At 41.3% G+C, this 24,520-nt stretch overlaps 1 protein-coding gene across 2 annotated transcripts in view; it reads right to left on the bottom strand.

Moving 5' to 3' along the window:
• Positions 1–7,842: 7,842 nt before the first annotated feature.
• lhfpl4a (LHFPL tetraspan subfamily member 4a) overlaps positions 7,843–24,520 on the bottom strand; it is a 67,628-nt gene continuing 50,950 nt past the window's right edge. Inside the window, exons 3-4 of one of the 2 annotated variants that reach the window (XM_035778609.2) lie at positions 22,730–22,746; positions 7,843–16,050 (exon numbers count right to left, since the gene is read on the bottom strand). In XM_035778609.2, the coding sequence (XP_035634502.1) occupies positions 15,997–16,050; positions 22,730–22,746 (71 nt within the window). In that variant the 3' untranslated portion in view covers positions 7,843–15,996. The remainder of the gene's footprint in view (positions 16,051–22,729; positions 22,747–24,520) is intronic. The other variant, XM_035778610.2, reaches the window with a different exon arrangement.

Below are 24,520 nucleotides of genomic sequence, written 5' to 3' on the forward strand. Positions count from 1 at the left end.
ATGAGATCCTGAGAGACCCCTTGTGAGACCATATGCTGGTGCGGTTGGCCCTGGGTTCCTCCTAATGCAAGACAATGCTAGACCTCAGGTGGCTGGAATGTGTCAGCAGTTCCTGCAAGAGGAAGGCATTGATGCTATGGACTGGCCCACCCGTTCCCCAGACCTGAATCCAATTGAGCACATCTGGGACATCATGTCTCGCTCCATCCACCAACGCCACATTGCACCACAGACTGTCCAAGAGTTGGCGGATGCTTTAGTCCAGGTCTGGGAGGAGATCCCTCAGGAGACCATCCGCCACCTTATCAGGAGCATGCCCAGGCATTGTAGGGAGGTCATACAGGCACGTGGAGGCCACACACACTACCGAGCCTCATTTCGACAGGACATTACATCAAAGTTGGATCAGCCTGTAGTGTGGTTTTCCACTTTAATTTTGAGTGTGACTCCAAATCCAGACCTCCATGGGTTGATAAATTTGATTTCCATTGATCATTTTTGTGTGATTTTGTTGTCAGCACATTCAACTATGTAAAGAAAAAAGTATTTAATAAGAATATTTCATTCATTCAGATCTAGGATGTGTTATTTTAGTGTTCCCTTTATTTTTTTGAGCAGTGTATTTACTCCAGTCGTACCTTATCAAAAGCCTTTTCAAAGTCAACAATGAATACCAGGCCTGGTTTCCCAGATTTTCATGGTGTACTATTGTTTCTAGTGCTTGCCTTATATTATCTCCAATGTATAGTCCATGTAAAAAAACCTGTCTGATTAGAATTAATAATGTCCGACAATACCTTTTTAATTCCATGCGCTATACATTTTGCTAGATTTTTTTGCATCACAACACTGAAGTGTAAGGGGCCTACAATTTATTTTAATGGACTGGATCTTTATACTTCAAGTTTCAGTCAATTATTTTTGGCAGCATTCCTGTTGAAGATAAAAACATTATTTGGTGCATTTTTCCCATATTCCATCCAGTTTGCTTTATTATTATAATATATTACACTTGATCTTTGTTGAATACGTTCCTCCGCCATGTATATCTCACTAGGTCAGGATATTTCAACCTCCATTTATCCACTAGTTCCAATATATCCATGACATTCATGATTTCCTTAAGAGCATGAGGGTGATGGTTTGTAGTGTGATTTCCTTTCCGGTCCATTGAGGTATTTAAAACCGTATTATAATCTCCCACCATAATAATAGAGTCTTGTATTGCTTGGAGGGTTGCCAATGTATAATATGTATTTTCAAAGAAGCGTGGGTCATCACTATTTGTTCCGTAAAGGTTAATGAGCCATATCTGTTTATAGTCTGTTTATAGTCCAATAACATATTTAAAATCCTCAATCTACCTTGTGGATCTGTTTGGACAATTTGCATATTCAGATCAAAATTACTGTTAATTAATATCATCACCCCTTTTGAGTTTCTTTGCCCATGGGAGAAGTATATTTCAGCCCCCCCAGTCCATTTTCCACACCTCTTCATCTAAAATTATTGAATGAGTTTCTTGAAAACAGTATTATATTTCTTCTCTTCGAGCCAGGTAAATATTATTCTTCTTTTCTTATTATCTGCTAAGCCATTACAATTCTAACTGGCTATATTTATTTCACCATTTACCATAATGTGATACAAGTTTCAAATCTATTTATCATAATATACGTTTGTAAATTTACCATTAAAAAGTACCATAGTGATTGAGTGTCCATATAGCTGTACCATGATATTTGCATTGCTACTAAGTAACCCTCCAATTGTTCTCCACTACTCCACCTGCCGAAGCCGCTTAACACCAATACTTTCCAACACCAGTGGCATTACAGTGTTACACTAACTCTGTGTTAGTTACACTGTTATGGTGTTGTTAACTATTACCTTGTATTTAACACCTTAACATTTTTACCCTACAGAAGGTCAGTGTTAAATGTACACTGTTATGGTGTTCACTGATACCTTCACAGCTAATTCTCCAGTGTTAAATCAACACTGAGAGTGTTAACTTGAACACGGGTCCAGTGTCTATATGGGTCCACACCTTTCAGTCTTCAATTAACACACTGCTTAGTGTAAAACCTTATTTGAATATTTCCCAGAGTGCCTTTTGAGTGAATTGTAGACTATTTGTTAGTGACAGAGACATGGTTGATCTCACCAAGTGAGATCCTAAGCTAATATGTTATCATTAAAATGCAATTCCTTAACTCAATACATCATTCATAAATCCTTATTTTGAGGACCTATTTTTACCCTAATACAGTGGCCTAAAACACATCGTTTACAGGCAAAATTAGGCCTGCAAGTCACTTTATGCTGGCTTGCAAAGTGATGTGTAATTCCTATTGGAATCCAGACAGAGTGGGGATATCCAACATTTGCAATGTTTATTCACCCGCAACCTGCATTCAGATATGAGACTACCTTAAGCATCTAAACTGGAACCACCAATCCTATACTAAGTTGTTGTAGGCATATAGGCTGTTTCATGATACTATTTTGTAGGCATATAGTCTATTTCGTGACATGAGTATGAAACCAGTATGAGTATGAAACCATCGCAGGAATTTATTCTGCAACGATAATGTAAATTAAATTAATAAAGGGAAATACAGTATATGCCGATTACAATACTTCCAAAGTATACAGCAAATAAGTGTCACGGCTTTCTTCCTGGGAAGGAGAGGACCAAAGCGCAGCGTGGTAAGTGTCCATGGTTTTAATAGGAAAACTGAAAACAACTACAAAACAAGGACCGTGAAAACCCGAAACAGTCCCGTGTGTCACAAACACTGACACAGGAAACAATCACCCACAAAATACCCAAAGAATATGGCTGCCTAAATATGGCTCCCAAATCAGAGACAACGATAAACACCTGTCTCTGATTGAGAACCAATCCAGGCAACCATAGACTTACCTAGACACCTAAAAGAACACAACCCCATAAATCTACAAAAAACCCTAGACAAGACAAAACACATAAATCACCCATGTCACACCCTGGCAAATTGGCAAATTGTTTTGGACCTGTCAGCAGAACGTTTGAATTCAACAATGTTTTGCATCGACTTTTCCTCAACCTAAATATAGCCCGCAAATTCTGAAACATTGTTTAGCGCTCAAAACAAATTAAAATCTCAGTAGGCTACATACAATAGTAGCATACATACTTCAATGTAAAATATCAACTGTCTTGATGTTCACCTCTGTCATGTTAAATGTGTATGTTGGCTCGACACTGCGCTGCCTATGGGATCACAAACAGCAAAACTTGAAATAGCCGATCTATTTAGGCCTTCATATCTATTTACATATTACATGAGAGATGTGCATGGTAATTTATTTTAGGCCTATGGCTACTTAATTAAGTAATATGAGCCCATCAAGGCCAGAAAAGTAAATAATTTATTCTGCAATGGTTATGAAAATAAAATAGATAGAAAATAGATTACTATGTCTAATTATTTTAGATTCCAAAAATAAAACACACTATTTTTGTTTTTCCCACTAATGGCAAGTGGCTGCATCTTATTACTGTTTTTATGACTAAGCATGTCATCATATCCCCATTTGCACAAAATACTTAGGCCTACTTGCTATATAATACTTCAACCACTAGAACGTGGCTCTCCAACCCTGTTCCTGGAGAGCTACCCTCTTGTAGGTTTTTGCTCCAACCCCTGTTATAACCAGAGAGGAAGAGAGTGGCCCAACTAGCCGGAAAATCATTCTCCCTCCAGCAGGTGGAGATTTTTTATTGTTTAACTGTCATGCCCTGACCTTAGTTATCCTTGTTTTCTTTATTATTTTGGTTAGATCAGGGTGTGGCGAGGGTGGTATGTGTGTATGTATGTGTATGTTTTTTGTATATTCTATGGGGTTTTGGTATGTCTAGGTAAATGTAGGTCTATGGTGGCCTGAATTGGTTCCTATTTAGGTTGCAATTTTCCATGTTGGTTTTGTGGGTTATTGTCAATGTGTAGTTGCCTGTTTCAGCACTCGTGTTATAATAGCGTCACATTCGTTTTGGTTAGTTTGTTTAAGTGTTCTTCGTTATTATAAGAAGAATGTATTCAAATCACGCTGCGCCTTGGTCTCCTCGTTACAATGAATGTGACAGAATAACCCACCAAAAAAGGACCAAGCAGCGTGCCAAAGAGGAGTGGACATCGTGAACCCGGGAGAAAGAGGAGTGGAGGACATCCTGGACCTGGGAGGAGGTAATGGCAGACCCTGCCATGGAAGCAGGTGGAGAAAGCACAGGAGGAACGGAAACAATATGAGGGTACACGGCTAGCGCGGAAGCCCGAGAGGCAGCCCCAATATTATTTTTTTTTGGGGGGGGGGGCACACAAGGAGATTGGCTGAGTCAGGTAGAAGACTTGAGTCAACTCCTCGTGCTTACCGTGGGGAGCGTGTAACTGGTCAGTTATGCAGAGATGCGCTCTATTCCAGCTCCTCGCATTTGCCAGGCTAGAATGTTCATCCAGCCAGGACGTATTGAGACAGCTCTATGTTCTGGATCTCCAATGCGTCTCCACGATCCAGTGTATCCTGTTTTTCTTCCCCGCACTCGCCCTGAGGTGCATGTCACCAGCCCAGTACCACCAGTGCCAACACCACGCATCAGGCTTCCTGTGCGCCTCCAGAGCCCAGTACGCCCTGTTCCTCCTCCCCGCACTCGCCCTGAGGTGCGTGTCCCCAGCCCGGTACCACTAGTTCCGGCACCACGCACCAGGCCTCCAGTGCGCCTCCAGGGTCCAGTACTCCCTGTTCCTGCTCCTTGCACTCGCCCTGAGGTGCGTGTACCCTGCCCGGTACTACCAGTGCCGGCACCACTCACCAGGCCTATAGTGCACCTCGGCAGTCCAGTACGCCCTGTTCCTCCTCCCCGCACTCGCCATGAGGTGTGTGTCCCCAGCCTGGTACCACCAGTGCCGGCACCACGCACTAGGCCTACAGTGCACCTCGCCAGTCCAGAGCGTCCGGCGACAGTACCCAATCCAGAGCGTCCGGCGACAGTACCCAGTCCAGAGCGTCCGGCGACAGTTCACAGACCGGAACCTCCAACGACGGGCCACAGACCGGAACCTCCCACGACGGGCCACAGACCGGAACCTCCCACGACGGGCCACAGACCGGAAACCTCCAACGACGGGCCACAGACCGGAACCTCCCACGACGGGCCACAGACCGGAAACCTCCAACGACAGGCCACAGACCGGAACCTCCCACGACGGGCCACAGACCGGAAACCTCCAACGACGGGCCACAGACCGGAACCTCCTACGACGCGCCACAGACTGGAAACCTCCAACGACGGGCCACAGACCGGAACCTCCCACGACGGGCCACAGACCGGAACCTCCCACGACGGGTCACAGACCGGAACCTCCAACGACGGGCCACAGACCGGAACCTTCCATGACGGGCCACAGTCCGGAACCTCCAGCGATGGTCCCCAGCCCAGGGTCTCCAGCGACGGTCCCCAGCCCAGGGTCCCCAGCCCTCAGTGTAAAGAAGGGGGCGGCGTCCAGAAGTCGTCACCAAGGTTAGATGCCCACCCAGACCCTCCCATATAGGTTTAGGTTTGTGGCCGGGAGTCTGCACCTTTGGGGGGGGTACTGTCACACCCTAACCTTAGTTATCCTTGTTTTCTTTATTATTTTGGTTAGATCAGGGTGTGGCGAGGGTGGTATGTGTGTATGTATGTGTATGTTTTTTGTATATTCTATGGGGTTTTGGTATGTCTAGGTAAATGTAGGTCTATGGTGGCCTGAATTGGTTCCCAATCAGAGACAGCTGTTTATCGTTGTCTCTGATTGGGGATCCTATTTAGGTTGCCATTTTCCATGTTGGTTTTGTGGGTATATTGTCTGTGTAGTTGCCTGTTTCAGCACTCGTGTTACAGTGGGGCAAAAAAGTATTGTCAGCCACCAATTGGGCAAGTTCTCCCATTTAAAAAGACGAGAGAGGCCTGTAATTGTCATCATAGGTACACTTCAACTATGACTGAGAAAAAAAATCCAGATAATCACATTGTAGGATTTTTAATGAATTTATTTGCAAATTATGGTGGAAAATAAGTATTTGGTCACCTACAAACAAGCAAGATTTCTGGCTCTCACAGACCTGTAACTTCTTCTTTAAGAGGCTCCTCTGTCCTCCACTTGTTACCTGTATTAATGGCACCTGTTTGAACTTGTTATCAGTATAAAAGACACCTGTCCACAACCTCAAACAGTCACACTCCAAACTCCACTATGGCCAAGACCAAAGATCTGTCAAAGGACACCAGAAACCAAATTAAAGTAATCATCATTGTCCTGTTGAAAAACAAATGATAGTGGGACTAAGTGCAAACCAGATGGGATGGCGTATCACTGCAGATTGCTGTGGTAGCCATGCTGGTTAAGTGTTCCTTGAATTCAAAAAAAAAAAAGTAATTAGTCAGCCACCAATTGTGCAAGTTCTCCCACTTGCAGTAAAATTATTCAATTTAAAAACAGGAGTGGAGAATTTATTTATTTATTTCAGCAGCTCTTGAGAAAATGAAAATACAATGAATGTAAGATTATTTGTTAATGTAAAAATCTAAATCTACTGTTTTTTAAGGTTGTGTCATTATATTTGTGGTGCGGTCATGAGAAATTATTGGGGGAAAAAATGGGGTCCCCAGAAATTGTGGTGGGAAGTCCCCGCAGAAAAAGTTTGAAAAACATTGCTATAGCCAAACCTCTGGGGTATTATTTCCCCACAACAAGGGTTAACATATTGGAAAGGGTCATGTCTATGATCCCCGATCCCCCAAGTGTACATAGGGGAGGAAGCTTGGTCATGTAGTACTCTGTCACACCCTGCCGCTTCTCAAACAGTTGAGATCAGAGGATGAAATCAGAGGCGCCCAGCCACAGTCCTTCCATCACCCACTCTGCCCCCCACCCCCCTACCCACCTTCCAGTACCAATGACCCCTGTAAAAGATTGTGGAAGGAGATGTGAAGGCCGGGTTAGGTCATTGGTTTGGCTAGAAATAATTGATTAGACTATATTTACTTAGGTGGTGCCAGAGTTGGTCCGGTGGTAGTGCGGACTCTAGACTAAACATTGCCCTATGGGGCAACCCACCCTGTGACTTTCCAAATCTGTCTTCCCATCTCATTCCTCTCTATATGAATCCATTAAATTATTAATAATTGGCCTACACTTTTCATTTAAATTATTATTATTTAAAACAAATTTAAAAATAGACTATAGTAAGAATGGATAGCGTTGATGTGGTTAACCAATCATCGGATGTCTTAACTGTAGGTGTGCATTGTACAGAGTAACACACTTCATTTACCACACGTGGTGTAGTGGAGAGATGGAGAGAGACATCCGACCGTTTTAAGCAGTGGTAGCTGTTGTAAGTGGTGAATAATTCATAGGATATAAATGTTGTTCCAGGTTGACTACGCGGAAAGGCCGTTTAGGACGGTGTAGTAGAGTTGTCAGCCAGGCTGAGCCAGCTTGTCTTCATAGATTATTCATAGATTCTTCCCCAAATAAATACAGTAACATCATTTCAGCTTGAAAACGAAGTAAAAACCATGTGCGTCAGGGTCTGGCAGTAACAACGATAGTAGGTATCCCAAACAAATCTCAAAGTACTTGAAAATGTCATAGCAGAGGCCCTCAGGAATAAATACAAATGAAGTTATCGTAGCCGTCAGATACATCATTATTTAAATGCTACTAGATGGTGTTGTAGTTTGCTTTGGCTGAATGCATTATTAGTTTTTCCAGATAGTTTCAGTGTCTCAACCATAATATTAAATAATGGAAAGCATGATATTCAATTGATTTATTTCATTTTTTTTCTTTAAAACGACAACACTAACAATGTTAAAGTGGTGTGTGACAATATCTGTCACGGTGGACTCTCCTGCTGCACAATCTTGCATAAACATTCCATTTTCATAACATCAAGAGACATCACTTCATCTCATTACGATAGAAAATAACATTACGACTATAGCAAAGCAACAAAAAAAAATATTTAAAAGGAAAAGCATTCAACAGGTATCTGCACATAAAGTATTCCACAATTTCAGTTTTGTTTTGGCACATTTTGATCAGAGAAAGAACAAAAAGAAAAACAGATTCTTAAGTAAAAGTGACAGTGCATGTGACTATACCTACCCTTGGCAGCCACTAGTGGGCCTTATGGATCTCCACTATCGTCTGGCTTGATGTGCACAGCCTGTAATACACTCACGTCCCCCTGCGACCGGTTCCGACATAAAGCATTCTCCATTCAGGCTACAAAGGCTTCAACTTAATTTAATGGCGAGAAGGCGGGGAAAATATGCATACTTTCTTTATGAAACAATTTTCCTCCACCATGCAAGAGTCGTTAATACCTCGTAATGCTACTTCCTGATGTTGCGCTCCGCGTTCAGCCAATTAGGTTGTAGCAGTCTTGTATTTCAAACCCAGACGATTCAATTATTTTTATTTGTAAAATCGCAGCCAACTATCGATCATTATTTCACCAAAATAAGACCCTCAATATTTATTGGAAAGGAGCATCAAGCTCATCACCGTGCACTTTCGCCACCCTGTGAAACTCATAATTTATTTAATCTGTACCCTGATAAACTGCATGCTTTCCCAAGTTGTAGTGGGAGGACCACACAACATATCATTGTGTGACTTTACTTCGATACAATGGTTATGATATCAATATTTGCGCATAATGGCACTTCCACCGCCATTTCTCGCATAATGAATTTGACCTACACAAAAAGATGTCTAGCGTATTTTGTTTTGTCAACATTTGGAAAGTTGACTTAAAAAATTTCCATCAGGCCTGTAGTGAAATGTTTTATTGGACATGTACTTTACTCACCTGAAAAGGTTGGATGGAAACCTGATAATTGGTACAGCATATCTTGTATATTGAATTCACAAACTCATCTCAGGGAGTGTGGTTTGACATAAGACTCATCTGTAGGGATGCTAGACACTAAGACTAAGACTATTTATAGAATTTAAATGTAATTTTTGGCACATTTCAGTAGAACATATCAAAGTGTGATTCAAATAACAGATCATATAACTAACAGACCCCTTGACTTTTTCCACAATTTGTTATGTTACAGCCTTATTCTAAAATTAATTAAATAGTTTTTTCCCCCCTCATCTTTTCACACACAGCAAAAACAGGTTTTTAGAAAAGTTAGCCAACTTTTTACAAATACAAAATGGAAATACCACATTTACATAAGTATTCAGACACTTTACCCAGTACATTTTTGAAGCACCTTTGGCAGTGATTACAGCCTCGAGTATCCTTCAGTATGACGCTACAAGCTTGGCACACCTGTCTTTGGGGAGTTTCTCCCATTCTCCTCTTCAAATCCTTTCAAGCCATGTCTGGTTGAATGGGGAGCGTCGCTGCACAGCTATTATCAGGTCTCTCCAGAGATGTTAGATCGGATACAAGTCCGGGCTCTGGCTGGGCCACTCAAGGAAACTTGTCCCGAAGCCTCTCCTGCATTGTCTTTGCTGTATGCTTAGGGTTGTTGTCCTGTTTGAAGGTGAAACGTCTGAGGTCCAGGTTTTCATCAAGGAGCTTTCTATACTTTGCTCCTTTCATCTTTCCCTCACCCTGACTAGTCTCCCAGTCCCTGCCGCTGAACAACATCCCCACAGCATGCTGCTGCCACCAACATGCTTCACCCGTAAGGATGGTGCCATGTTTCCTCCAGATGTGACACTTGGCATTCAGGCCAGAGTTCAATCTTGGTTTCATCAGAATCTTGTTTCTCATGGTCTGGGAGTCTTTAGGCGCCTTTTGGCAAACTCCATGCGAGCTGTCATGTGCCTTTTACTGAGGAGTAGCTTCTGTCTGGCCACTGTACCATAAAGGCCTGATTGGTGGAGTGCTGCAGAGATGGGAGAACTTTCCAGAAGGATAACCATCTCCACAGAGGAATTCTGGAGCTCTGTCATTGAACATCGGGTTCTTGGTCACCTCCCTGACCAAGGCCCTTCTCCCCCGATTGCTTAGTTTGGCCGGGCAGCCAGCTCGAGGAAGAGTCTTGGTGGTTCCAAACTTCTTCCATTTAAGAATGATGGAGGCCACTCTGTTTTTGGGGACCTTCAATGATGCAGAAAAACATTTTGGTACTCTTCCCCAGATCTGTGCCTCAACACAATCCTATCTCGGAGCTCTACGGACAATTCCTTCGACCCCGTGACTTGGTTTATGCTCTGATATGCACTGTCAACTGTGGGACCTTATATAGACAGGTGTATGCTTTTCCAAATCATGTCCAATCAGTTGAATTTACCACAGATGGACTTCAATCAAGTTGTAGAATAATCTCAAGGATGATCAATGGAAACAGGATGCATCTGAGCTCAATTTCAAGCCTCGTAGCAAAGGGTCTGAATACTTATGTAAATAAGGTATCATTTTTTTTTTATTTTAATACATTTGCAAACTTTTTGAAAAACCTGTTTTCACTTTGTCATTATGGGTTATTGTGTGTCGATTTGATGAGGATTTGTATTTTTTTTGAAATCCATTTTAGAATAAGGCTGTAACGTAACAAAATGTGGAGAAAGTGAAGGGGTCTGAATACTTTCCAAATGCACTGTACATGTTTGTGTCAGTTATCATACCAGATATCATATCAAGTTAAAGAATTGATATGGCAATTTGCTGACAGGTTTCATTGTAGACAAGAGATTTGTTAAAAAAATAACATTAAAATAAAAGATTCATAATAAAGAGGTTCAGAGATATTTGATGTAAGTCACAGTAAAACAAGAGGGATAATACAAAAATGAAATAGTCTCCCATTAGAACCATCCCAATAAATTTCAATTATACTTGGCTGTATGCAAGATGGAGAAGACAGAAGTTCCTCTGTTACATACACATTTCATTTGAGGCTGGGATGAGAGTAGAAATCTGCTTTGAAAAGGCTATACAAAGGGTGCGTCTGAAATGCCATCCTATTCCCTATATACTGTATTGCACTACTTTTGTTACCCTATTCCCTATGTACTCTACACATTTTGACCAGAGTCCTAGTCAAAAGAAGGGATTCTGTTTAAAAGTAGTGGACTACATAGGGAATAGGGTGACAGAAGTAGTGCAATATATGGACTAAAGTGACCCTTTGGAAGCTCTGTCCTGAGGAAACCATCAGGATGTTGTCATTGCTGCTGTCAGGCCAATGGGGTGCAAGAGTGGTTTACAAGAGACTAGCCCAGTGAAGCTCCTAATGAAAGATGAGCCACATGGCACTGTTCAAAACAGCCTAGTGAGGGTACAAAACACTGGACGTTCTGCAAAATATAAAACTCTCCAAATATTTGTACGGGTCCAAGTATTCAACCATGAGGTACCCCCACCCGTCATATTGTCTTTATAAACATAACCAGAAAAGAGAACAGACATTTAGAAAACAAGTGAAAGGAAAGTGATACTAAGCACACCAAATTATATATATTTTTGTTCTATCTTTTCATATCCCCATTCATATCCCTCTGTGGTCAGTTGTTACACCAGTATTTAGTCTCCATGTCCCTCAGGTGGATAAAAGGCCTGAGAACGACACTTTCCTTCAAAAGAGTCCCGCTAAACGGAAACGATCGGTCTGGCAATGGCCCGGGAGAAAAAAAAACACTGATTCATTCAAATACTACCAAGGAAACATATTTTTGCATTTAAGTCCTCATTTTAGAAAGGCTGATCCACGGGAGCCAGAGGAAGGGGTGTTGGGTTAAGGAGAGGAGAGGGGCAAAGAAAGAGTACCTGTCTCTGCTTGATGTCTACAGTAGGACGTCGACTGTGTTTGATTGTCAGGCTTTGCCGCCATTTTGCTGGGTTCCTCCTCCTCTCCCTTTGTTGTTCTTCGTAAGCTCATTCTCCTTTGTTATTTGCTACATCTCAAAAGAGGCGCACTTCTATTTCCTAATCTATATTGGAGGTTCAAAGTTCAAGTATGGGGGATTTAAGGTATAGGGACATTGCTGGGTTGGAAAAGCACCACAGAGGAGTCTGTCCACCACCTAAAGAGACCGCTTTGATAACCTTTGCTCCACATCCAACATCCCATTAGTCTAGCCAGGCAAGACATTACGATGGTGTTGCAGCACAAGAGGGCAACCTCACTGACCTTAAGATGACACCAGTTATATTGACCCAAGACATGTCGGGACACTTCATCTACTCACCGTTGGAGAACAACCCCGGGATGTCCTGTATTTATTTAAATCAGATCCAAAAATGGGATCTGTGATCCAAAAATGGTGAGCTCACATTGGTTAGATATGGAATCAAATCAACCACAGTGCGCGATGTTGGTGCAGAATTAAGATTCGAGGGCAGGGACGACCTACAATTCTCTGTATGTAATTTGACCTGCAGCTAAGCCTTACCGTAAGAAGATCTGTGAAAAGTGTAGGAGAAAATCTCTGGGCATCTAAGGTGTCAGGGTCTAACATATAGTGTTGAAAGATGAACCAAAATGTAATTGACCAACGTCGGTTCAATTATTAGAATTCTATTTAGTCGCTAGAGATAAATCAGATCAAGCGCAAACTGCGTGGTATAGTAGGGAGATGTAGTTTCCAACAGGCCAATATTCAACAGTGCAGAAAACGTGGTAATGAACTACAATTACCATAATCCATTGTATGCCTACTTATCTGGTCTGTGTGGTGTGATCGAGAGGAAGAAACTACCAAAATAGTGATTTTGTCAGAGAGCATAGGCAGCAGCTCTATAGAGATGAGATTACTTGGAATGAAATAAAGTCGTCAAATAGGCCTAAAACAACTAATATACTCAGCAACTGAAATATTTTATTAAAGTAATGTGAATAAATTATGGTTCATAAGTGATACACAGTAATGGGCAGCCACTACCATCATTGGACTTGTATTAATTGTTTTATTCTCTGCTGTCACAGCATTTAATGTTTAAAAAAAAATGTAAATCATGAACAATGATTATTTTTCAGTTCCTTGACAGAATAATTATTCTTTACAATGACTGTGTGCATTTGTCAGTTCTTACTTTCGCAACTAGATAGCGATTGGCTGATTTCTAGCGGTCTTTTGTTTGCCAGTTCTCAGCTATTAGCAGCCAAAGGCTTGCAGTTTCTCTTACTGGCGGTAACAACTGATTGCCATCCTTTTTTAGAGTCATTACAGAATTATTTAATGTAATAAATCAAACATTAAGCCTTGTTAACAATTCATAGTAATTCATGGTAACATTGTAAACAATTAATTTAGACCCGGGGTATATTTGAAACAGGTGTTTTTTTGCTGAAATTTGTGCCTCTGCACAGTTATTAAAAGGGACAGGCGGCTATTTGAGACTGTTTCATTTAAGTTTTATGGTACTCTGGCCTGCTTTCACAATGATATTAAGATGACCGTATGAAAAAGGCTATTTTGCTTGTACCATTAGGTTGCGATAGACTAATTTTTCTTTCATACAGCAACAAATGTTCAGCTAATGTTATGCAACAACTGCTAGACATGTCTTAACCTTGTTTAACTTTCACTAGGGTTTTCCTCATTCTTTGGTTTGGGACTGTGAAGTTCACCATTTTCCCAATCGAAGGTATGAATGATAATTCAGGAATATAAAAGACCAAGGACTTAACACCAACACATTTTAGGGGAGATCCATCGCCTGGTCAGAAAAATGGCTAGCTGACGTCTGACATTTTTAAACACTATGGCAGGCGGGAGATCGAATTCGCGTTTTGTAACATTGTTGCCGAGGTCGGAGTGGCAAACAGCAAGGTTCATACAAATCTGTTGCAAACTAAATGCTAGCTAAAAGCAAGAATAAATCATGTGTTTTAATCAAAACATACACTCTTAGATTTAAAAAAGGGGTTCTATGTAGAACCTTATGGTCTATTCAAATTTTAACTTCCATTCTGATTCAAAAACCAACTGCCATTCCAGCATGACGGTGGTTAAACTTGCAAATAGCCTACCAATAAGCATGTTATTTTTCCATTTATTAAGATAATGTTTACTTATTATTTCATTCAAATATGACACCAGCCATATGATAGATAAACTAGCTATGCTAGATAGATAAAGTTGTATTAGAATTTGAGCACCATTTGTTATCTAGCTAGCTAGACAAGAAATTAGCCTAGTTTAATTAGACACTTTACAAGCTAGTTAGCTCAGTTATTAGCAACTCTTACAAAAAAACATGACTTTTTATTATTGAATATGCCAAATAGAGCTACAGACCCAGCCTGACATTGGCTATTATATAATTGTTACTTTTATTTCAGTATTTCACTGTAGTCAGATGAGGGGACTATGTTTCATGAAGCCATTAGAAGACTGTTGCTGACCTCTAAAGAATGCAAGTGATGGGCAGTGGGCTGACAGGAGGTATGCATCTAAATTATTCCTCATTATTTATAAGTCTTGGTGATTCAATAGCCTAGTTAATCATTACATGACTTTTAACACACTGTTTTACTCAGTCTGGCAGTAACCCAACTATCAGAGGATCTCTTTCGGCTGCTGCTGACAACTCAATGTACGTTGTTCTTTTACAATTTTGTCTTCATTTTGGCAGATCAACTCATGCTTATTTCTGAAGATTAAACTCAGGTTTTTTGGTCCTTTTTTTCTTATTTTCAGGAACCAGCCTAGAAAACAACCCTTACTGTACTGTTCCATACAGAAGTCAGCTAGAGTTGGTACCAATATTGACATGGCCCATCATTCAAACAAACAGATGCCTCCTTGGCCACCAGTGCATATTTCCAAACTGTTTGTATATAATGACAGTAAAATCTCAAAACTATGCTGGTATTCTTTTCTCCATTATTTATTGTTTATTAAATTATATTGTTAGCTAAACATATGACAATTTATTAGCATTAACCATAATTAATAAATGGCACCATACAGGGTTCTATATGGAACCAACTTTGTTTCAGTGAAGAAGAACCCTTGGGAGTTCTGATCAGAAACCCTATAAAAGGGTTCCATATTTGTAACAAGTGATAGAACCCTTTTTTGCTTCTATCAGAACCTTTTTTTTCGAAGAGTGTGAGTTTAGATGCAGGACTGTGACTGAAATTCTGTCGATTGAAAGAGTTGACAGCAGTGAAGTCTTTTCTTTACAATGCCTGTCAATTAATTCGGTCCATTACCACTGTCGTTGCTCCTGTTGGCTTTTCTGGTTCAAGGATGTTGGTAGATCAAATTACACGGGGAGAAGAGAAGAAATGGTGCAGATAATCCACACTTCCTTTACCAAGACGATGATCAGAAAGGGGTTGCTATTCCGAAGGGTTTCAAGGGATGATAATTATGGGGTAATAAATGCTATTTCTACCCTGTTTCCATAGAAACACCTTATTTACACGTCTTTTTCTTTTGTATTTCCTGGGACCAGACCTCATGTACAAAAAGGGGGAAGTTGAAAATCTCTCAGAAAAAAAGATGGTCTTCAAAATGACTGTCGCTGTACAAAATTCTTGTTTGTGTTTTTTTCTTCCTTTTTTGTCTTCTTTTATTAGATATCTCAGAAGTAGCACCCACTTGTACAAATGCACTTCTTAAATGGTTATTTTTAAAGCTGGAAATGACTCATTTTCCATTCCGAATAAAAATATGTAGATTTTCATAGAATATGCCTGCTGCAAGCATCATCATTAACTTCATTACCTTTGTTATAGTAATATTATGTGATAATTAATTAATACTGTATATCATTTTTTCCCCCCAGAGTTTTATAAAGCTGATCATATTCCTTTTTATAATTTCTCTTCAAATTGTTTCTCTTTTTGAATATCTTCCATTTCAGTTCTATTTTACAGACAGCTCCACTCTGAGATCAGTTGTTAGACCTGAAGAGCTATGGTCTTTGGGGGCGAATGAGCAGAGGAGATGAAGAGGAGGGTCTGAAACTGTTGGGGGGTGGGGCTCAGTGGAACCGTTGGACTCCGTATCGTGGATCCTTGGACTCCCGGATTTCAATCTGTGAAAAAAAAGAAAAGATAAAAAGGTAAGAGTACTCCAGAAGGTAAAGGCAACACATGGGGGAAAGAGAGAATGGGAGAAGAACAAGGAAGTAGCATGGACGGATCTGGTCTGGAATAAGGGGAGTGACACAAAGGTTCACACAATGGGTTCAGGATCATTCATGCCCGATTTTATTCTTGAGTCAGGAATTCACTACCCACTGCCGCCCCACCGGCCACCCCCCCCCCTCCCCCTGCTTGTGTTGTGTGCTCAGTTATTAGTATTACTGTCCATCCCAGCGCCATGCTGAAACAAGCAATAACAAAAGGTGCTGGGGCGGACAGTAACACTAATAACCAAGCAACACAACCAAAGCAGGGGGGTGGCCACGAGTAGCGGATTCTTGCTTTAACAGAAAACAAATGACTTGATTCCTCTAGTGTCTATTATCATAATTTTGTATAATCCTGTGAAATTATTTTCATTTTATCCAACGGATATGGTATGTCATTGTGAATGAGAAAGGAGCAACACAAGGGGCATGAAACATGAGTCACTGTCAGTAACCGAGGTGTGGAATATAAAAGAAACAAAAAAGCATACAAAACGCAGTACTGTTTAAAGGTCACAGATGACATTTTCTCTGACATTTCAGACGAAATCCCTAAAAACAACATTTCATTATGTTTTTGTATGGGACCATCTTGTATATAAATGTTCATTATGTTTGATATATATATATATATATTGAATGGGACTCAGCGTTGCGACAGTGATAACCACAGTAACTGCGCTACAGCACAAACTTGGATGTGCCTCAGAAAGTACAGCTGCTCTCCTTGTTTACATGTTATTATTGTCTTTTTGCCTGGTTTTAAAAATAGTGTTTGCATAAACACAATGTGCTTGACTTGTTTTGTCCTTGACGCTTTGCAAAATACACAGAAATCCAGCTGACGTTTTCAACCACAATGGCCATTAACGTTCCATACAAAACGGCTACGTTGCCTAACGAGGACTTTCAAAGTAACGAGTCAAACCACATAGCGTGTCACATCCTGCTCTATCCCCACATCATTAGTCCGCTTGGACCTGAGACTACATTAACTTCCTGTTTGCGACTCAGCGTGCCTGGCGAGGATAATAATAGCTGTAGCACTTTGCCAGGATGACTCATCGTCCACGCAAGCCAATTTAATGAAAATCAGATTACGCCAAAAATGAATCAATCAGGGGCAGGGGCTGTGGATGAATAGGTGGATGGAGTAGAAAAGGGATTACAGTGTTATTAATCTGTTTAAGAGCCCAGCTCTACCTCCGCCACCCAAGCAGGTGTCACATTTGGCTGGGGGCCAGGACGGCCTCAGCGCAGACTGAATTAAGTCATCGCATTCCTCCCGCACTTTGGAAACATACCAGGGAGTGGTAAGGCTCCACCTGGAACAATACATTACACCTCACCCCCAACTCCAGCTGCTCCCCTCTCTACACATAGGTTGGTCTGCTTGCCCGGAGCATCAGTTCTTCCCCCCCCAATTCATGGGGAGATCTCTAAGTGCCTTCCAAAGACAGGCTTTGTGAGCTCATTAATTACAATAGTTTGGGACATGTCGGCCATTTTGTTTTGAGTTGGTGTCTGACCTGTGCTCTATGAGAAACTATATTGATGAATTATTGTATGATCAAAAATGCTGATTCACTGAGAAAAGTATCAACTTGTCTGTAGCAGGTTAGAGAAAATATCTAGAGAACAATGTCAAGATGTCTGATGTGGTCATGAAAAAAATGGCATCACTAATGGCATCACTTCTCTATCGAGAAGAGAATATGAACTTTAGTGATATCTAGATGTCTATTTTGCTGACTTATTTTTGACAAGCTAATTGAGGCCTTTAATATGAGGAAATATGAGGAGAGGTTGAGGGAAGGAGTGCACAAATCACCAGTACTACTTATTACAAACAGAAGCAGTCACATCAAAACATCCAAAACAGCTACAGCTTCCATGTGAATGCTAGGGTAAGTCACATGCACATTGGTTGATTGACAAGGTCATATTCCCCCATGATTGAGTGGGAGAAGCTGATTGGTCTTACTCCGTCCATCCTGAGGGTGGAGCCAAGGTGGAGATGCTGGAGGGGAGGAACGTAGCGTTATCCCTGTGCATCGTCATGACAACAATAGGTACTGCTATTGTCTACCACACCCAATTACTTATGTCACATCACTAGCATTTATAGCACTAAATAAACAAAGAAAATGTAAATTTTTTTTGTAAATTATTATAGCAAAGAGGTTCAGAATCTAATAAAAACGCAGAAACATAGCCAACCAGTGCCTAATTGACCTTATTTAGATTTTATTGGATGATTCATTGAGAAAATCAGTTCTCAGACAAAACTGATGACTTCTTAATATGGATACCGTACTAGTGACCAAAATTCTGGATATTGCATTAAAAATGACCTCCGGAGTGTCTTTGTAGAGCAGTGTCATCAGCTTACTACTGTATATTAAATACCAGCCCTCTGGCTCTATCCATATTGTATGCTGACTCTCATTACTTTCGCCACCTGACGAGCACAGTTGTCTCCTATGTGCAAATAAAAAGGCCTCAGGGTTAAATTTGGACCATTTCTATTGATTGAAGCTATGAATCAGCGTTTTCAAGGTAGACACTCAATCTACTGTGGACAAGGAGTTCATTTCTGCACTCCTCTAATAGACGTCTCTACTTTGAGGTTATTATCTCTCCTTCCCTCCTCCTTAACCAAGAATGAGCCTTTTTCCAGAACAAGTGAACAGTCACTAGAAATGCTGAAAACGGTTCTTAAAATACCCCTGACATTAAATATTCACATATTCAAGGTACGATTCCTTTTCATTGCGAGACATTTAAGACATAAGCAGAATTCCCCCCCAGCACATTCAATGTTATTGCGCCGGCTTATTTTCTGTGGAATAGAAAGAGGTGGACATGTTTCTCCCCTTAAGCGTCACTACTAGTACTTTTAACAATTCATTTTTCATGGGCCACAGTGCTGGTGCTCACAGCTCACATCATATTTGTGTTTGTGAGAAAAAAATATATATATTTTTTTAAAGACCGCTCCACTCGTAATTAGGCTAGAATTTTCCTCTGCTCCCTTTCTCTCCCCCTCTTTCTCTTTTTCTTCCCAGATCTGAATCAGAGTGGCTACACACTAGCCCCAGGTCCTGTAGCTTCTCCTGGAGACAGAGGCTCAGTGATATGAGTTACTCGACTTGACGGCTCCTCTCCACTCGCGGTATGCCTCGCTCCTGTGGGAGTGCATTCTGCCCCAGGATATTCTAATACAACATGCTACCACCTTTGTTTCCACTAACCTCTCTTCTCCCCCTCCCCCCTCTCCACTCCCCTGTCCCCTCCAGCGGGGATGAGAGAGGATTGAAATCACTGTGGAATATCACTTAGCGAGGCATGCGCATGTGACCATCTCACAGGAACGAGTGGAATGCTGAGGGGTAAGACAACCGACATAACACCAGGTTGCGCTAGCAGAGGCAGTAACACAAACACCCAGGCTGAAGCAGGGGGTGGTTCTACTCAACTTCGCAAACCCACCTGGACAGCAGAGGTCACTGTAAACACCAGAGGCTGATGGGAGAAACATTGTAATGGCTGGAATGGAACGATATCATACACATCAAGCATATGGAAACCACGTTTGACTCCCTTCCATTCATTACGAGTCCTCCTATAGCTCCTCCCACTGGAACAAACTAGTGGTGCGCGGATCAGCTTTTTGTTCACTTGCACCCACCTGCAATTGCTAATAACCCATCGGCAAACACTTTATATGTGAAGGGAAATCTGAGACAACTGCGCTGTAGGATACAGTCAGACGGCAGAACAATTTGACGGGGGGTGCAGGATTTTTTGTTGTTGCCTGATTTAGATATGTTTCAGCTTAGAATTTCCAACACTTTGGTCAACTATTTTCAGGTTAACTTGTCTATAACTAGATACATGCAGCTTCTCTTCTGACATTATACAGTTGAAGTCAGAAGTTTACATACATACACCTGAGCCAAATACATTTAAATTCAGTTTTTCACAATTCCTGACACTTAATCCCGGTAAAAATTCCCTGTCTTAGGTCAGTTTGGCTCACCACTTTATTTTAAGCATGTCAAATGACAGAATAACAGCAGAGAGAATGATTTATTACAGCTTATTTATTTATTTAATCACATTCCCAGTGGGTCAGAAGTTTACATACACTCAATTAGTATTTGGTAGCATTGCCTTTAAATTGTTTAACTTAAACGTTTCGAGTAGCCTTCCACAAGCTTCCCACAATAAGTTGGCTGAATCTTGGCCCATTTCCCCATGACAGAGCTGGTGTAACAGAGTCAGGTTTGAGGGCCTCCTTGCTCGCACATGCTTTTTTCATTTTTTCACATATTTTCTATAGGATTGAGGTAAGGGCTTTGTGATGGCCACTCCAATACCTTGACTTTGTTGTCCTTAAGCCATTTTGCCACAACTAAGGAAGCATGCTTAGGGTCATTGTCCATTGGAAGACCCATTTGCGACCAAGCTTTAACTTCCTGACTGATGTCTTGAGATGTTGCTTCAACACATCTATTTTGTGAAGTGCACCAGTCCACCCTGCAGGAAGGCACCCCCACAACATGATGCTGCCACTCCCGTGCTTCACGGTTGGGATGGTATTCTTCGGTTTGCATGCCTCCTCCTTTTTCCTCCAAACATAAAGATGGTCATTATGGCCAAACAGTTCTATTTTTGTTTGATCAGACCAGAGGACATTTCTCAAACAACTACGATCTTTGTCCCATGTGCAGATGCAAACCTTAGTCTGGCTTTTTTATGGCGGTTTTGGAGCAGTGGCTTCTTCCTTGCTGAGCGGCCGTTTGCAGTTGTTCTGGGATTGATTTGCACTTTTTACACCAAAGTACATTAATCTCTTCCTGAGCGGTATGACGGCTGCGTGATCCCATGGTGTTTATACTTGCATACTATTGTTTGTACAGATGAATGTGGTACCTTCAGGCGTTTGGAAATTGCTACTAAGGATGAACAAGACTTGTGGAGGTCTACAATTTTTTTGAGGTCTTGGCTGATTTCTTTTGATTTTCCCATGATGTCAAGCTAAGAGACACAGAGTTTGAAGGTGGCATAGAAATCCATCCATAGGTACACCTCCAATTGACTCAAATTATGTCAATTAGCCTATCAGAAGCTTCTAAAGCCATGACATCATTTTCGGGAACTTTCCAAGCTGTTTAAAGGCACAGTCAACTTAGTGTATGTAAACTTCTGACCCACTGGAATTGTGATACAGTGAATTATAAGTGAAATAATCTGTCTGTAAACAATTGTTGGAAATTTTACTTGTGTCATGCACAAAGTAGATTTTCTAACCGACTTGCCAAAACTATAGATTGTTAACAAGAAATGTGTGTTTGAAAACTGCCAGGTCGCAGTTGCAAATGAGAACTTGTTCTCAACTAGCCTACCTGGTTAAATAAAGGTGAAATAAAAAAAAATAAAAAAAACAAGTTTTAATGACTCCAACCTAAGTGTATGTAAACTTCCAACTTCAACTGTATGTTGCCCTAGAAGACTATAAACCCTCACCAGAAAATGTCATAAATCTGACTGAATATTTCAATCTAGTTTGACGTCAGTAAAGTTCTGTGATCTCTGCTTCTTTCACCAAGCAAAGACGTTTTGGGCCGGGGAGAAAAAATATATAAAAGTGCAATATATTCAAATGACATCAGTTTGACCGGTTCTAAGGAAATGAAATGCGCTGGAAACAACCTAACATGTTTCTGATAAGATTTCAGTTCGGCTTGGATGCATATCTTGTGGTTTAAATTCTATTGGATTTTATGATGCTGATTAAGATAACGGTATCTACACTACCGTTCAAAAGTTTGGGGTCACTTAGAAATGTCCTTGTTTTTGAAAGAAAAGCCATTAAAATAACATCAAATTGATCCGAAATACAGTGTAGACATTGTTAATGTTATGAATGACTATTGTAGCTGGAAATGGCATATTTTTAAAATGTAATATCTAAAATAGGCGTAGAGATGCCCATTATCAGCAACCATCACTCCTGTGTTCCAATGGCACATTGTGTTAGCCTTTTATGATCAACTTGGATTAGCTAACTGATCATTAGAAAACCCCTTTCCAATTATGTAAGCACAGCTGAAAACTTTTATTCTGATTTAAAGAAGCAATACAACTGGTCTCCTGTAGACTAGTTGAGTATCTGGAGTATCAGCATTTGTTGGTTCGATTACAGGCTCGAAAATGGCCAGAAACAAAGAACTTTCTTCTGAAACTCATCAGTCTATTCTTGTCAGTCTATTAGTTTTCCGCACTAATGCTAGTTAGCCAACAATAATGAAAGAAACACCTTAATGTAGCCGTATGATATAAATGCATGCACTTTTTTACACATTGTTTTCTATTTATCAAACCCACCCACCCGCCACCCACCCTTCACCCATACAATATGACCCTAAACCTGGCCTTCCCGCAGATATAACCCAGAGAACTGTGGGTTATGAGTCAACCTGCACCTCACTAGTACACATCACACACAACACAGATACCTTACAACCACAACACACAACAAGGCACACAAAAAAGCCATAATAACAATTGAACTTACCCTGGACACTGCAAAATCTGTGAAGACAGAAGGAGAATTGTTTTGAGTCAACCTCCTTTAGTAGGACTGATGTGAACAGGGTGAAATGGTTGACTGCACATGTACAGTGCCTTCGGAAAGTATCCAATCAATTTATAATTACGTTACAGCCTTATTCTAAAATAGATTAAAAATAATAATAATCCTTTACAATCTACACAAAATACCCCATAATGACAAAGCAAAAACATGTTTGTAGAAATACCTTTTTTACATTAGTATTCAGACCATTTGCTATGAGACTCGAAATTGAGCTCAGATGCATCCTGGTTTCCATTGATCATCCTTGAGATGTTTCTGCAACTTAATCGGAGTCCACCTGTGGTAAATTCAACTGATTGGACAATTGGAAAGGCACCTGCCTATATAAGGTCCCACAGTTGACTTCCAGTGGCTTCCATCATTCTTAAATAGAAGTTTGGAACCACCAAGACTCTTCCTAGAGCTGGCCGTCCGGCCAAACTGAGCGATCGGGGGAAAAGGGCCTTGATCTGGAAGGTGACCAAGAACCAGATGGTCCCTTTGACAGCGCTCTAGAGTTCATCTGTGGGGATGGGAGAACCTTCCAGAAGGACAACCATCTCTACAGCTCTCCACCAATCAGGCCTTTATGGTAGAGTGTCCAGACAGAAGCCTCTCAGTAAAAGGCACATGACAGCCCGCTTGGAGTTTGCCAAAAGGCACTTAAAGACTCTCAGACAATGAGAAACAAGATTCTCTGGTCTGACGAAACCAAAATTTAACTCTTTGGGTTGAATACCAATTGTCATGTCTGGAGGAAACCTGGCACCATCCTTACGGAGAAGCATGGTGGTGGCAGAATCATGCTGCTACACACTTCAGCACTCACTGGTCCTGTTCTGTGAGCTTGTGTGGCCTACCACTTCGTGGCTGAACCGTTGTTCCTCCTAGACGTTTCCACTTCACAACAGCACTTAGTTGACCGGGGTAGCTCTAGCAAGGCAGGAATTTGACAAACTGACTTGTTGGAAAGGTGGCATCCTATGACAGTGCCACGTTGAAAGTCACTGGGCTCTTCAGTAAAGCCATTCTACTGCCAATGTTTGTCTATGGAGATTGTATGGCTGTGTGCTCAATTTTATACATCTGTCAGCAACGGTTGTGGCTGAAAAAGTATGTGGACATCACTTAAAATTAGTGCATTCGGCCATTTCAGCCAAACACTGACAGGTGTACAAAATCAAGCAAAAAAACGATGGAACTACCCAGACTCTGGCCATACTGAGCAACGGGGCAAGAAGGACCTACAGAGTTCCTTGGCTGAGACGGGAGAACCTGCCAGAAGGACAGCAGTATCTACAGCACTTCACCAATCTGGGTTTTATGGGAGAATGGCCAGACGGAAGCCACTCCTAAGAAAAAGGCACATGACAGCACACCTGAAGTTTGCAAAAAGGCACTTGATAGACTGAGATCATAAGGCAAAAGATTATGTGGTCTGAAGGAGACAAAATGTAACTCTTTGGCCTGAATGCAAAGCGCTATGTCTGGAGAAAACCAGGCACATCTCATCACTTCCACCTGACAGATCCACGGACGAAGCAATCACACTGCACACTGCCCTCACCCACCTGGACAGAAGGAATGCATATGTGAGAATTCCGTTCATTGACTACAGCACGGCCTTCAATAACATATTGCCCACTAAGCTCACCACAAAATTCCCGGCCCTAGGACTGAACTCCTCCCTATGCAATTGGGTCCTGGACTTCCTGACGGGCCATCCACATG

This window comes from Oncorhynchus keta, chromosome 10 (assembly GCF_023373465.1).
Source record: "Oncorhynchus keta strain PuntledgeMale-10-30-2019 chromosome 10, Oket_V2, whole genome shotgun sequence".
Lineage (NCBI taxonomy): Eukaryota > Metazoa > Chordata > Actinopteri > Salmoniformes > Salmonidae > Oncorhynchus > Oncorhynchus keta.